The 14,844-nt window shown below is 44.0% G+C and overlaps 1 protein-coding gene across 4 annotated transcripts; it reads left to right on the top strand.

The window, feature by feature from the left end:
• Positions 1-738: 738 nt before the first annotated feature.
• CCDC62 (coiled-coil domain containing 62) lies at positions 739-14,792 on the top strand. 4 transcript variants are annotated; one of them, XM_082066081.1, is made up of 14 exons: positions 739-772; positions 914-1,078; positions 1,310-1,502; positions 2,101-2,267; positions 2,552-2,653; positions 2,971-3,142; positions 3,228-3,329; positions 4,361-4,449; positions 5,117-5,217; positions 5,791-6,537; positions 9,452-9,629; positions 10,232-10,363; positions 11,965-12,057; positions 14,094-14,792. In XM_082066081.1, the coding sequence occupies exons 2-13, from the start codon at positions 1,043-1,045 to the stop codon at positions 12,049-12,051; spliced, it is 2,106 nt and encodes a 701-aa protein (XP_081922207.1). In that variant the 5' UTR covers positions 739-772; positions 914-1,042; the 3' UTR covers positions 12,052-12,057; positions 14,094-14,792. The 4 variants fall into 4 exon arrangements, with proteins under 4 accessions (XP_081922207.1, XP_081922206.1, XP_081922209.1 ...); XM_082066080.1 differs by lacking the exon at positions 739-772 and having other exon boundaries at positions 788-1,078; XM_082066083.1 differs by lacking the exons at positions 739-772; positions 5,791-6,537 and having other exon boundaries at positions 788-1,078.
• Positions 14,793-14,844: the final 52 nt, after the last annotated feature.

Raw genomic sequence — 14,844 nt, 5'->3', positions numbered from 1 at the left:
AAAGCTAATTCCTTTAAGGTTTTTTGAAACCTCATCCTCCTTCTTTAATAGTTTCCTCATAGATTAAAAGAAAAAAAAATCCCATTGGATCAACATGCTCTTTTTCCTGTGATTTTTGTTTGTTTATAGGCTCATGGGTTCACATGAGGATGGTGTCTCTAATGGGTATTTGCAGAATCACAGAGTGTCAGGGGTTGGAAAGGACCTGGAAAGCTCATCCAGTGCAATCCCCCCATGGAGCAGGAACACCCAGATGAGGTTACACAGGAAGGTGTCCAGGCGGGTTGGAATGTCTGCAGAGAAGGAGACTCCACAACCCCCTGGGCAGCCTGGGCCAGGCTCTGCCACCCTCACTGGGAACACGTTTCTTCTCAAATTTAAGTGGAACCTCCTGTGTTCCAGTTTGCACCCATTACCCCTTGTCCTACCATTGGTTGTCACCGAGAAGAGCCTGGCTCCATCCTCATGACACTCACCCTTTATATATTTATAAACATTAATGAGGTAGTTGTTCCATTTAAAAGCTGAGCAGGGTAGTTACCGCCATCCTGTAACATGTGGTCAGTTCTTACGCGTCTCCTGTTACCCAGATTATTAATTTTGACGTTTTCCAGGCAGCCCAGACCCGCGGGCGGAGCGCGGCCTAGGCGGGCGCGGGACTCGAACCCGCAGCCCTGCGCTATGGCGGGGGGGCGGAGCTTCTGCCTAACTGTCGCCTTGGGCAGCCACTCAACGGCTGCCGGGGGCGGGGCGCCGCCGTGACGAGGCGCCGGTGGGTTCGGCGGGAACGGGAAGGCCCCGGGGGAACGGGGAGGCCCTGGGGTGGGGTGATGGCGGCCCCGGGGATGCCCTCCCCGGGCTGGTGGCGACTCGGGGCTTAACCCCCCTCACCCCTTGTGTGTCTTTCCCGCAGGGCTGGCGGAGGCTCGGCGGGTGACCGTGGAGTGTGGAGATGAGAGGCGGCCTCCATGCTGAACGTTACTGGTGTCAATAGTGACCCATGTCCGCTGGTGCCCGGTAGCGCCCCGGTCCCCAGGCCCCTATGAATCCATCGCTGCCGCGCTCTGCTTCGCCCCAGGTAAAAGAGGAGAGTTGACAACCGGAGCGCTTTGTTTTGAGCATGAAAGTGCTCGTTGTACCGCTAACCATGTCGGTCGGGGACCACAGGGGGTACTGCGAGCGTGAGGGACTTTTTCGAATACTCTCTGTTTCTAATCTAAACATATTTTTACTTAAAACCACAATTTTATTATTGGAGAATTGGTCGCTTCTTTGGGTTGAAATGTGTTCCGTGTGTTACCTGTTACAGAAACTTGGCCCCAGCCTTGAGAACAGCGCCATTCAGAAACAGAGGCAAGAACTCCAGGTTTTGATTGCAGAACTGAAAGATCGAGATCAGGAACTCAATGACATGGTCGCGGTGCATCAGAGGCAGCTGCTGGCCTGGGAGGATGATCGGCAAAAGGTCCTGACTTTAGCAGAACGATGCAGCTTATTGAACCGTAAGTATTGTGTGGAAGGGATAAGACCGTGGTCTTTGAAGTACGTTCAGGCACTTAGATTTATCAAAAACAATTTGGCATCCTATAAGGAACCATTTCCTACCCATTAACCTTAAATTTGGTTGTCTTTCTGAGATCAGCATTTCCACAGGAGTACTAAAGCAATCTGATCTTGAAGGGGACATGATAATCAGATCGCTCTTGTTTGAATATGTAAATTGCTGCTGTGGACGGGGAAGAGAACAATTTGTGAACATGCTGGTGTGCTGCAGAGCCCTGTGCCCTGAGGTTGTGCTGAACAGCTCTCACAGCATCTGCAAAACACCAGCTCGTCACCTGGCAGCTCTGACATCAGCCACAAGCCACCCGCTTGCCACCTGGCAGCTCGGAACAGTCTCATTTGACAGCCACAATACAGAGATCCCCACAGAGTTTCTGTTTCATCTGACCGAGGTAGCGAGGGAATCCTGCTTCAGAGCATCCATTTCTGAATCGCATGATTTAAAACCACTGGATTAAACTATTTCTGAGATTTAAAAAAATGCATTACAGTATCTGAGCTGTTTTCTCACAGATACCTTGTCTCCCTTCTTTTCAGATGAGCTGAACAAGAGAAATGAAATTATAAAATCACTGACCAAAAGGTTAAAGTTCTTAGAATCTCAGCAGAATGACAGTAAGACAACATTTGAAAATACACAACAGAAGTTTAAAGAGCTGTCTCAAAAAGCAACAGATGCAACGATTCACTGTCAGGCCCTGGAGGTAGGAGTTGAGCAATGGTCTGATTCTTGTACTTCTTGCATGTACAGAACACCAGTGGCAGTTGTGAGTTTTCCTAGTGAATAAATATTTCATATTAAGGCTCCCGAGTTGCATTTGTCTTTTAGTTCGGTAATGTTAGATTAAGGTGCAGCTCTGATTTGTTGGAAAAAAAAAGACAAAAAAGCCATTCATGGTGTTTAAATAAAGTTGTGCACACATTTAGTAGAAAAATAGTTATTTGAATCACTGAAGTAGTAGCTGACACTCTTGTTTCTGTTCTCTAGGAGAAAAATCAAAGTCTCCACTGCTCCGTTTTGGAACTGTCTCTAAAAACAGGGCAGCTGCAAGCGAGAGAACAGGAGCTTCTTACTATGCTGAAGCTGAAGGTAACATCTGCCGTCACCAGGCACTAAATGTGGTCACAGTGCAGTTCCTGGTGACCGTACCGTGGTGTAGTGACCACTGATCTTGCTGCTTTTTAATTCTTAGGCTTGTTTGAGAAGGGAAAAGTGGCCAACAGACAATAAATTGGTTTATTTTCATGAACAAGCTTGTTTCCTGGCTTTCATTTTGCTTTTTCCTTAAGAGGTCAGAAGAAAATCTGTGAAGTGGTTAGAACTACTGCAGTAAGAAGTACGGTTGTTTTGTCAAAATCCATACAGACAAAACAATAATCAAGAATAAATTCTATTTCATATTTCAGGATGAGGCCATACTTGAAACAACTGATTACATTACTGAGTTTACATCCAAATTCAAAAATCTGGAAAGCGCATTGCGTGCCGCAAAGGCAGAGGAATTCAGCCTCAACAAAGAAAAGCAAGACCTCAAACTGAGACTGAAAGAACTAATACTTGAAACAAATAAGCTGAAAGGTAAACGCTTCTACTGGGCAGCTAATTTGGTGTAGACCAGCATGATTCCTTTTCATTCTGGGAAATACTACGTTTTGTTTTAAAGGTGATCTCCGTGAAAAGGTGAAAGAGAACAATAAGCAGCGGGAAGAAATCATTCACCTCCAACAAGAAAATGGCTCTTTGAGGAACGAGCTCACGCTTTTTGGTGAGTGTGGGCCCTGGGCTTTTCACGCTTTAGCTTTCAGCAGCTCAGAGACTCCCAGACAACAACAGTTCACTAATATCTGTGAAGGAGGCGGCTTCTCCACCTTCCTTTTGCAGTTTTGTGTGTCATTCTTCTCTGAAAGCAATATCTAGGGCTTCTGCACAGACAGCTTATAAAATCTTGTAAAAGCACAAAGTTCACCAGTATGGTTACACATGGGGGAATAACTGGCTCAGAGGATTCTCTTTGAGACTCTCATGTCTCCTGTGGTATTAATGCAATAAACGGGGGTGACATTCTCCCTGCTGATGTAGGTTGTGTAGAAAGTGGTGACCTACTGAAAAGAAACCATATTCAAAACCTAAAGCTCAGGCTCTGTGAAATCACCAGCCCTTCCGCTCCCTCTGGTGTTTGGATGGCAGTAGTATGGCCACAAATTCACATTTTGCTTTTCTTTAACTGATGGTTTTGGTTTAGCCGGGTTTAACATGCAGGACTTGGTAAACTGCAGCTTGTTATCTGTTGATACCTTCCCTTTGGTTTTGGGTAGAGAGGAACTTCTCCGTGCTGCGGTGGATAAGGCAGGCAGACTTGGTGCTGCAGTATTACAGACAAGCAATATATACCTTGAAAGATTAGGTGACCCAAGATATCGTCTGCTGTGAGATTATTTACTTGCCTATCACTTTTTATCTGCCATTACCTTTGCCAAATATTGATCCCATGTCTCATTGTTTTAAAAACAGTAGTAATGGGAAGTGTTTCCCAGCACTTCCCTGTACAATGAAGTCAATGGAGCAGAATACTACTGCTAGGAAAATAAAGCTGGTGAGAAGTCTGAGGAAAATCCTTAAGTTGTTTGGTTGTCTTATAGTTTCTGTGTTCTTTTTATTTTGAGGGGAAACAGAACCAGCTGATCTCAATAAAATGGTTTGGTACCTATTTCTACTGCTACAGACATACGTGTTAACAAATGTACTTTGTGTCTATTCACTTCAAGTAATTAAAAAATTGTATGTGTTTCGAAACAGTTGAGAAAGCCAAGAGAAAGGATCAGCTTCTTCAGCTGGCCAAGTCTAAGCAGGCACGGACTGACACAGAACTATCGATTTTGCGACAGGTAGAACCCTCATTGTGTTTCTACTCTGAGATTATGAAGGCATTGTAAATAACTTCAGATCTACACAGAACAGTATAAAAATATTAGATTGAGGTATTGTTAATTAAGAAAAGAAATCAAATTTGCTGCCCCCCACAGTGCCCCAGCTGAACTCCCAGCGCAAAGGGACATACTGCACCGAAAGGCCTGTTTTTCAAGAAAATCAGTGTTTTCACCTGCACTCATTTGGGGATCTCAAGGCATAATCAGTTTTTTTAAATTGCAAATAACTGATTGGTGGGTTATTGTCTACATTAGCTTTACAAAAAATCCCCTGCTGAAAACCTGCCTTGATCATCGTTCCCCATCTTGTAATACTGCATAATTTAAACAAGATAATAACAACATATATTAAATATCAAATAACAATAGTGATATTGTATTTACAGTTCAGTGTGTTTCCATTTTAGGAGACTTCTGCGGTCTTCTAACAGAAATAGTGTTTATTGCCGCAAAACTTCATTTTCCTAAATACATGCAGAGCTGGCCCCTTAGTTTTTGACAACAGTTTTTTCCTACAGTTATTGATTGACCATAATATTTTGAGGATACAGCCATGTGTTAGTACCTGATGACAACGTCCCTGCGCTCCAGACTTTCACTAAAGCAAATGACTGTCTTTAAACAGATCTATGCCAAACAGCAGCGTGACTTGCAGTTTCTTCATGTCCATTTAGAGAGCTCTCAGGAATTAACGCAAAAACATGAAAAGGCGACACGTGAAAGCAGGTAAAGTAATCCCTTTTTTTTCCACTAGTTTACACTGAGACTGTTCAGCCATGATTAACATCCTACAAGAGATTTGTGCTGTGAAAACGGTGGCTTTGTTGGACTCAACCACAGACATCCAGTGATGTCGTCTATGACGTTTTTTAGCTTGGTCAGGAGACACCGTGAGTATCAGTTGCAGAATAAAGCGTTGTGTGCAGGCCAGAGAGTTCATTAATTAAAAAAAATTAATAGTTCAGTGGTAGGGGTGTTAATCCCGCCTGCTACTATTTCTGTTTAAAAAAATCCAAGTTTCTTTTGCTTTCGTATTAGGAAATCGGTGCACGCCCTGAAGGTTCAGGCAGAATCACCATAATATATAAAAAACATGAAGGAACTCTCTGATTTTGGAGAGTAACAGTGAAATCTGGGCAGACTTGTGTCGGCTTTGGGCAGGACACAGCTGCCTGTTGGTGTATGAACAACCGCAGAACCCTGGCTACAGCCCCTGGTTAATGTATAGCTTGAACCTCAAGTACAGTTGTGTATTTAAATGCAGTATTTCTGACTGTTTTCTTTATCGTGCCATTGTAGCGTGGCTGTGACATTCTCTGCCCCCGACAGTAACAGCGAGACAGAGCCAGTTAGGACTGAGGGCACCCACGGGATATGCGAGGAGTGTGGAACTGCACCAGTTCCAAAAAGTAGGGTAAAAACCACCTCAGAGATGTGTGAAGTAGATAATAGACCGGTACTGAATGCATCAGACGTGGAGGAAACTACCTCAGCGTGCTTAAATCGGCGTCAGAAGGTTGTGAAAGTCTTGGCTGTGCTTACGGAAGAAGAAAAGCAGGATGTTGCATCAAGCTCTGATGAGCCAGGCAGTGAAGTATTTTGTGAGGCAAACAACACGAGGCCATTGAGAAACAGGGACATTTGTGAGCATGGGGTGGAAAACAGAGACCAGCGAAGCTTTGAGTCATCTTTACCTCAATGTGAGCATGGGATTAATGTCGGTTCTTGTGTAGATTCGCAAAGTACTTTGATCCAGAACACCCTCATGTTTGACAAAACCGATAATGAAAATAAAACCCGGGAAGAGAGAACTGGAATTCTGTTCGGCCACAAGAGCCGAGAGTCTCCCGCTGCCGTTCACAAGGCTGAATTAGATTCCTGTAGTAATAACTTCACCATAAAAAAAGATGCCCGATGGAAGCCGATATCGGATCCGGAATGGCTGAAGATTTTCAAACCCATACAAGGAGGTGGCAGTGTACAGCACGGAAAAGATGGCAGCTGTCTCAAGACCGCACAAGACACGAAATGTGCCAGCTCAAAAAGGTTATGTGCTTGTTAAATTTAAGAAATAGGTGCAAACTCGAGTTATATAGAAACTTGGGTGTGCAAGCTCTCAATTTATATTATCTTAAATGATGTTTAAGGTGTTTTAAAATGAGTCTACCAACTTGAAAAGTAGTAAATTTAAATAAGTTAAAATAGCTCTAAGTATGACGATTCTGGTTTTCTGCATCTATTTTTTCGCATCTCTCATCCCCAAGAGGTGCGTGGGTAGGAGAGTTGCAATACCACATAGCTTGCCATGTAAACTCATTGAGAAAAATGCAGATTTAAAACAAATCTTCTGAATTTTTAAAAATCCCAGATGTTGCTTGTAAATCTGGTGGGTAAAATACATCCTGACCAGAGCTGGACTTCTGCAGTGGTGTTTCTAGAAGGCAAGAAGCAAACTTAGATTTTATTTGATGCTGTAGTAACCGTGTTATTTCTGTTGAGAAACCACACGGTGGCTGGGCAGGAATGTAGGACACGGCTGCTCTGCACAGGCTGCGTTCCCCGCTCAGGGAGGAAAACGGGACGGCAAGACTTAAAGGACAATAATCTGTCCCCTCTGCCGTGTGTCTTTTTTCACAGGATTCGATCCCTGCGTTTGTATTGGGAGAGGAAAAAGGACACGTGGTTGGGGATGAGCAGAATGAGGTTTCTGATGCTGAGAAGTGTCGGAAAAAACCTCAGGTGTCTCAGTGGTATTGGAAGGTGTCTGAGATCAAAGTGCTGCTTTGCATTTGTAGAAGTTGTTTTTATGCCTGCACAAGTAAGGACATTCAGAGCTGAGACTTTCTGTGGATTTGTTGTGTTGGTTCCTCTATTTCCTTTCAAAAAATTGACTAACCAGCTCTATTTTAGAAGGATTTCTGAAGTTTTAGAGAGATTTCTTAGCTGCCTTTCAGGCAGAGAAGGGGGAGTAGCTTTTCAGGTGGTGGTTTGACAAGTACAGTAAATGAACAGCTGTTTAAACCTGCGAAGAATTTTAGCCAGCGAGTCTGCCCGATGTCCAAACAAATCCGTGTTATGGAATGGAAATACCTGAGGTACTGGTGTTTTCAGTCTGTGCTGCTTTTGAGACCAAAATATTATAGAAATTGTTAGTGCAGAGACACAGACCTGTTGAGAAACAAGGTGAATGGGCAGCCGTTGGAAAGAATGCTGTCCCGGCACATTCCCACACAGCTCGGCTGAGCTTCGCGCTCTGTCTGGACTCTCTTTAGTTTCCACTGGCCATCAATCATTAGAAAGACTCCATTCCCCTTATTTTCCCCCTGAGCTTTCTTATCTCCTCCCCCAGCAGCACAAATGACACACTGCCAGCCCTCCACATCCCTTTTGGGGCTGAATCATGAAAATTGCTTTCATTTTTTTGTCTTGTCCTTAAGGAGATTTGAGGGGAGAATGGACAAATTTGACCTGGGCAATGGCAGCAGAGCAGATATTGTTTAAGGGAGAGCAGCTCTGCCCTTTTGGGATTTGCTGCTGAGCGATTGAGTTTTCTTGATGCCCACATTTAGTCCTGGGATCTCTGCTAATTGGGGATGGATTGACTGGGTGCAAATCCCAGCCCATCTGCTCTCCAGCCTCTGCTGACTAATTTGCCAGCGAATGAATTCTCACCCCGTAAGCGGGAGGAAGGCAGGAGTTACCACAGTTGGCAGCGTGGGCTTCTCGTTGAGGCATTAACGGCAGAGGCCAAACGCAACATTCCCCTGGGACTTGCCTCTGGATCCCCTGGTTTCCCATTGCTGGCTCCGTGGTGCTGGGGATGGGTTTGGTGCATAGGGAAGGGTGCTGGCACCTCCCTGTCAGCCCAGCAAATATTTTTGACATGAGCTCTTGAATTCTGGAACAGCCAACAAGAAGGTTATTAATGCAGCAAAATACCTTATCCCAGTGCGGAGGGATTGTGAAATCCTGTAGTGCAGGAATCATTTCTGTCTGCTCTTCGTGACTTGGTTTATGTTGGATCAACATTTGCTGCCTTTGGATTTTTATCTGGATTCTGGTTTTAAAGACGGAGCATCAGCAGGTACCTGTTGAGCGTGCTCTGGTTGGGCTGAGCCATCTCCCTGCCCCAAATCCAACCTGTTTTCCTCCCAACCTGTGTATCCTTCGCATTTCTCCAAAGCTTTTCCCCGTCAGAAGCTCATAAACTTGAGCTTTCTCTCTTAAATCCTATTGTATCCCAGTGTTTTACAAGAGAAGTGAAAGGCTGCACACTGTCATTTAATTTGCTTTTCAGACACTCCTAAATACACTCAGATATACCCAGTGCTAAATTATATTTCGTTTTGGTTTAAAAGCTAAGGGAAGGTGGATGCCAGTAGATTGTATGTTTCAACTCCACACGATAGTCGAGCAACTGAGTTTTGGGTTTAATCGCAGTTTACCCAAACTGCACTTTAGATGTAGTGTTTGCTGCTCTATTTAAAAATAAATCAAATAAAGCCTCTCTGGGAAAACTCCCCTGTGTGCTCTAAAGTCAGATGATGACTTTAAAAGTCCGAGATTCCCTGGAAAAGTACAGCTACAAATATGAATTTTCCTAATGGTTGGTTAGAAAAACAAAGGGAGTAGGATATGGGAGTAGGAGGAGTACTGGAGTATCGGGAGGAACCAGATATCGCCTTTTGTGTGCTCTGTGCAAGGTTAAATAGGTACTCGAGCACGTGGTTATGTCGTTCTTGAAAGGGGATGAATGTCAAACTGTTTTCCTCAGCAGATGAAACTGTTCTAAAGAAGCTGTTAAACATGGGAACCACTCTGAGGAACAGAGCAACCTCACGTGCTCAATGGTTTTCTTGGCTCAGGGCCTGTAGTTATTTATATTGTCCCGTGATTTTCCTTTGGAAGTTTAAAAAGGATGGTGATACTTTTTTTGGCAATGTCTTAATTTTTTTAACAGTGAGGAAAACGTGGATCTGAGTTCTTTCCACTTGGATTCTCCCTGTTTGACGTCCACCCAGAAGGGAGACAGGCCGCACAGATGTGAGAAATTCTCCGATGAAGACTTTCCTCTGGAGATCCATGATCTGTCGGTGATTAAGCCGACAAACAGACCCTGCAGCACTGCTGTGGAACAAGTCAGTACTTTATTGCAGACTGTACTTCATTAATTGTAAGGGGAATTGTGACTGATGGTAGGAAAGCGAATATTTGCCGGTGTGGAAGAACTAGAGACTCGAATGATGAGACAGCAGGTTTAAAGCACAGGTGGTAAAATACTTTTCTGAAATAATTTCTTATTCTCTTAATGTGTCTTAAGTCACGGTGTCTAAAAAACAATAAGCTTTTGAAATTAAAGACTTCCGGATACTGGCTGATATATGGTAATTTCAGTAAAGCACGATATCTGAGTACAATTGGACACAGTTGTTGGGGCTATGGGACACTTTCGTTCTTGTTCCACCTGGTTTTCCCTCTTTCTCATGTCTTTATTTGCTTACTCAGGTTGTGTGCGCTATGCACGAGTCTGTGTGAAAATGTCACAAAGGTGACTTTAGGCAGGACCTCTGCGTTTAGCAGGAATATTTGCGTTTAGACAGAGTCTGGAGCAGCGCTGTGCGGGAGTATTTTGAACTGAGACTTTTCAAAACGAAAGCGATGATTCTCAGTACGTTACCATCCTTTGACATATTCCAAAAAGATCATTGAATAACTTCGGCTCCTTTTCCGTCCCCTCCAGGACACCGGTTCCCCGGTGAGGAAGCTGCAGCACGCGTTGGCCGAGTCTCGACAGATGGTCGCTGATCTGGAGCTTAGCGCTCTCTTCCACGCCAGCCCTCGCCGCAGCCCCAACAGCAGCAGCGTTAATACGGTACATACCGCTCCCCTACGACGAGATCTAGTTGGCCGGAAGGGTGGTTGTGAACATGCTTGCCCTTATGCTTGACTTTTTCTATAACATTACAAACAATATCCTCGTCACACTTTGCTAAAGAGAAAATCCCTGCGTGCCTTAGCACGAAGTACTTGAAATTTTATTATAGGATTCTTTATGGCTCCTCAAGGTCAGGACAGGATTTGACTTTTACACATGTCTAAACAGATGGAAGGAAGAAGTCATTTTGGAGCAAGCTGTAGGAGGTCTAGAAAAAAAGCGAGCGGCGGTATGACTTAGATTCAACACTGGTTTATTACGTTGGGTATCTTTGTGGAAGGGAGGAGAGTTTAGGAAATATCTGATCCATAGAATAGTTTTGTATATGAATTTAAACCAGACTCTCAGCTTAAAAAACTTTAGAGTTTTTGTGGGTTAATAGTTTTAGTTCCTTCATTGCAGGGTCAGAGAACGTACTCAATGGTCAAAGAAAATAACCCGTATATAGCTGTCACAGCAATTTATTTTATGAGCGTGAATGCTGATAGGGAGTTTCTGCCTTGAATATGTGGGCAATAGGAGTCATTGGAGAGGGGGGCACTTGTTTGTTTTCATTAACATCCTTAAGAATTTCTGTCTTGTTTGACAAGGACACTGCACCATTCATCACTAAAAATGAGTAAACTTGTGCTGATGCGTGTCGCAAAGGGAGAATTTAGGCTTTGGGTTTTAAAGCAGACTCGTAATGAGAAGGCTGCATGCCGAAACCTCAGCTTTCTGCTGAAACGTTTTACCTCTAAAAACATTGCACTCCTTGAATCCTTACATGAACTTAACCAGAACAATGTTACTATAAGTAGCAGTCGAAGTAATTTTGATAACATTCAGAACCATAAAACCTTAGCTGGGCTGGGACTGACTGAGCTTGTGTGCCAGTGTTTCCATTAACTCAAAGGATGTTTTGTTCAGAAGTTCATCTGCGGGATTTCATGTGGTGTGAAAGCAGCAGTGTAGATTTTGCAAAGCCCGTCTTGTAGGAGGGATTCCTGAAAAGCTCTTCAGGGAACAGCGGCTGCTCGCGGCCCCACCAGCTGTCAGCTCCTGCTCGGCACGTCCCAGCTCGGCCGAACCAGCCTGTGTGACTCTGCTTTATAACCTGATCTTGCATTTTTGAGCTTGGAAATTGGCTTCTCGGTCAGAACAATTGCTTTAGTGGACAGAAAATAAAGCAGGCTGGTGTTTAGCGGTGGGAGCAGCTTCTGAACCACATCTGTAGAACTTTGATCTACTTCATAGCGGTTCTGGGCAAAAACTTGTCAAGCATGTTTTAGTTAATCTATGCAGGCCAACTAATCTGTGCTTAAAACCAGGTTAACCTGAGGCTGGTTTAAACCACGCTTTAAAACATAATCTACATCAAATATAAACCTTAGAATTTAATCAGTATTTGTACCTGTTGGATTCCGTGCCCTGCTTGGGGGAGGGAGAAGAGGGAATTAAATAGTGCTTGCTGCTCACGGGTTTGAATCTGACAGCTCTGTAATGTTTATTATCTGAGTTCTTTGATTTCCACATAGTGTTTTTGGGTTACAATATAGACAGCAGAACTTGCAGAAGCTCTTCACAGAACCCAGTTATCTGCTGCGGAAGAAAGAGATGTTAAACTTCCATTCTTTTCTCTATGACATCCAGTGAGTATGAAGGTGTTTTCAACTTGATAGTTTTCTGTTTGTTTGTTTGTTTCCCTCTTTATAAATGCATCTGAGTTCTGGACTTCTGGGATGAGCCTGGCACAAGATTGAAAGTGCCCTGCTCACAATGCATTTCCAATAACGCTTTTGTGAGCGCTGCAGCAGCAAACAGACATTAAGGCAGCAAGGGATTCCTTTAGTCAAACGATTCAACTTTTCTCCAGCATCTTCCTCATCCTCTGGGCAGTACGATCTCGCAGCTCCATTCCCGAGTACCTGCAAATCGCTTATTGTAGTTAAAATCCTTCTGTGTGCTACAGATAACAGGATCAAGGATATGAACATTGTTGAGTAAGAGATTGGGAAGTGGTTTTCAGTGCTGTGGCCAAGGGCTGGTTTAGCATATTGTTCCTGGACTCTGAGATCCAAAAGTAGAATGTATTGAATAGGGCTGTGTCAGAACATAAAAAAGCAGCAGCAGCCTTGCCTGTAGCAGATTGTTTTTATTTTTGAATCAGGAAGTTTCTCGCTCTCTGATTATTTGTTCTACCAATGTGAGTTGGATGCTTGCAATAGGCACCATGTTGTCTGGTTCTGAGGACAAAAGATTAACCAGATATGGTTAAAATACTGAACGCTACCTGAAACTGAAAAACAACTAGCAACAACGGGGGGCAAAACTGACAAATAGAAGAGATCTCCCCGTGCTGACACAACCCAAGCGCGTGTCTGCAACGGGAAGTTCTTACACAGCGAGCTGGAGCGTGGAGCTGTGTGGTGAGGGGTTTCTAACCGCGATCAGCTGTGATCCAGCGCGAGCTGGTGCTCGGTTCTCCTCTCGGTATATTCCACCTGCGGTCCCCAAACTGCTGCCATCCTGTGTCCCCAAACCCGCTGTGTCCCCAGGGACTGGGGCTGGTTCATAGTGACCTTGTGTTCTGCTGTTTCTGCAGGTTTGTGTTGCATTAGGTCTGGAGACGCTGAGTCTTCTTCCGAAATAAGTTGGGTTTCCTTAGTGTGCACTAATGGGCTCTTGTAGGCAATGGATGCTGAGTAGCTGGAACGCAGCGTCTCGCTCTTCTGTGATGTCCCTGTGCAGAGATCTCTGCTTTTCCTAACGAGAGCCCTGAGGAAAAAGAAGCTGGAGGTTTTCTAGGTCGAAGCCAGCGCTGTGAATTGCATCCTGAAACTACTGCTGTTTAAAAGTTTCAGGAGCAAATCCCCAAAACTGCTGAGCACCGTGCTGACCCAGCAAAGCGGCGAGCGGGCGCTTAGCCTACAGGAATAATCTCGTTTGCTGCAAGTGAGAAAGAACCGGTGGAACAAACGCACCCACGATTCGCTGTAGATCCACGACAAGAGTTAGTGACTGTGCAAGTCGCTGGCTGCTGCGTAATTCTTACTTTCTGCGTTATTAAAACGCACTGAATCACTGTGATCAGTCAAATCTAAAGCAGCATTTGCAGAGCTGATAGCGGGTCCACAAATACCGAACGTCTGTGCAGTTTTGTATAGAGAAGTGATTGCACTGATTTCGATTGGGTTTGCGGCTTTTTTAAATTGCTTTGAAATCATTTGCGGGCAGGTGCACTGATAACAGAGGCTGATTTCCTGAGTAGCTGACAGTGATTTGGCCGTTTTCATCAGTCGGTTGTTTTTCCTTTGGAGAGAGGCCGAGTGAGGGAGAGAGAAGAGGCACACGGAGGAGGAAACCAAGGAGTAAAGGGATATATTCAGTTTTGGACTCCGCGGCAAGTGCCACTGTGTGTAAACTGTGACTCAGCGGCTGGCCCAGGGCACAAAGATCACTCCTTTCTGCCGAACAAACTGGGAAGGTTTCATTTCATAACACCCCAGTGGTGTCCCTGAGACTCTTGTCGTTCCATATAGTGCTTTGTTTACCTTTCTCCTCTTTATATGTTTATTCAATATTCTCTTTTCAGTCTGGAAATTTATATGGTGAATTGACACGATTGCTTAATGTATTTTAGATGGAATGTTTCTGTCTTTTAATACAAATCTTTCATTTTCCGCAGTGGATGGAGAAGTTTCCAACGTAGAATGAATTCTGAGAACTGAAGATCATCAACGCGTCAGCTACACTGGAAAGTCACCGAATGTTTTTCTGTGGTTCTCTGAGTGTTTGAAACACTCACAAGTGGCAAAAAGATGTGACCGTGCAGGCATATATTTTATCTTGCAATAAAACATAGAATTATGCCAAGATTAACAAAACTATTTTTATAGCTGAGCTCAGGTTAAACACTAGCTTGTTTTTTAAGAACCTTAAATGTGTGATTGTTATGACATAGGAACTATTTTTCTTACCTTTTTTTTTTATGGTGGCTCAGAAATATTTATAGAGCATGACACAGCCAAACATTCTCTTTTTTTTTTTAGTTGATTGTTTTTGTTCTGGACTTCTTGCCATGTAGAGAGAGATGAATAATGTTTGTAGGAAGTTCCCAATTAGTGTGGTAAGCAGGAACTGCCTCCTACATTGTTGAAATTGGAAAGCTGGCACCCACAAGACGGGGAAAACAACGTTTCCCCAGTCAGGAGCGAGTTATTCTGAACGGTTCTAATGAGATCAGGTGAGTCCGTGGGCTCCATCAGCACCGAGCACATCATCACCGGCTCTTTTTATCTCTGATTATTGGGCAAGATGTTTTCCATTATCACTATTCGAACTTTTTAATTAAAAGATCAAGTTAGTTAATAAAAGTGATACCTTTGCTGTATCTTTCCTGCCTGTTTAACGCACCGTCCAGCACATTTAGTATGTAA

This window comes from Streptopelia decaocto (assembly GCF_964273445.1).
Source record: "Streptopelia decaocto genome assembly, chromosome: 15".
In the NCBI taxonomy this organism is placed as follows: domain Eukaryota; kingdom Metazoa; phylum Chordata; class Aves; order Columbiformes; family Columbidae; genus Streptopelia; species Streptopelia decaocto.
This window is presented reverse-complemented; position numbering and strand designations above follow the sequence as displayed.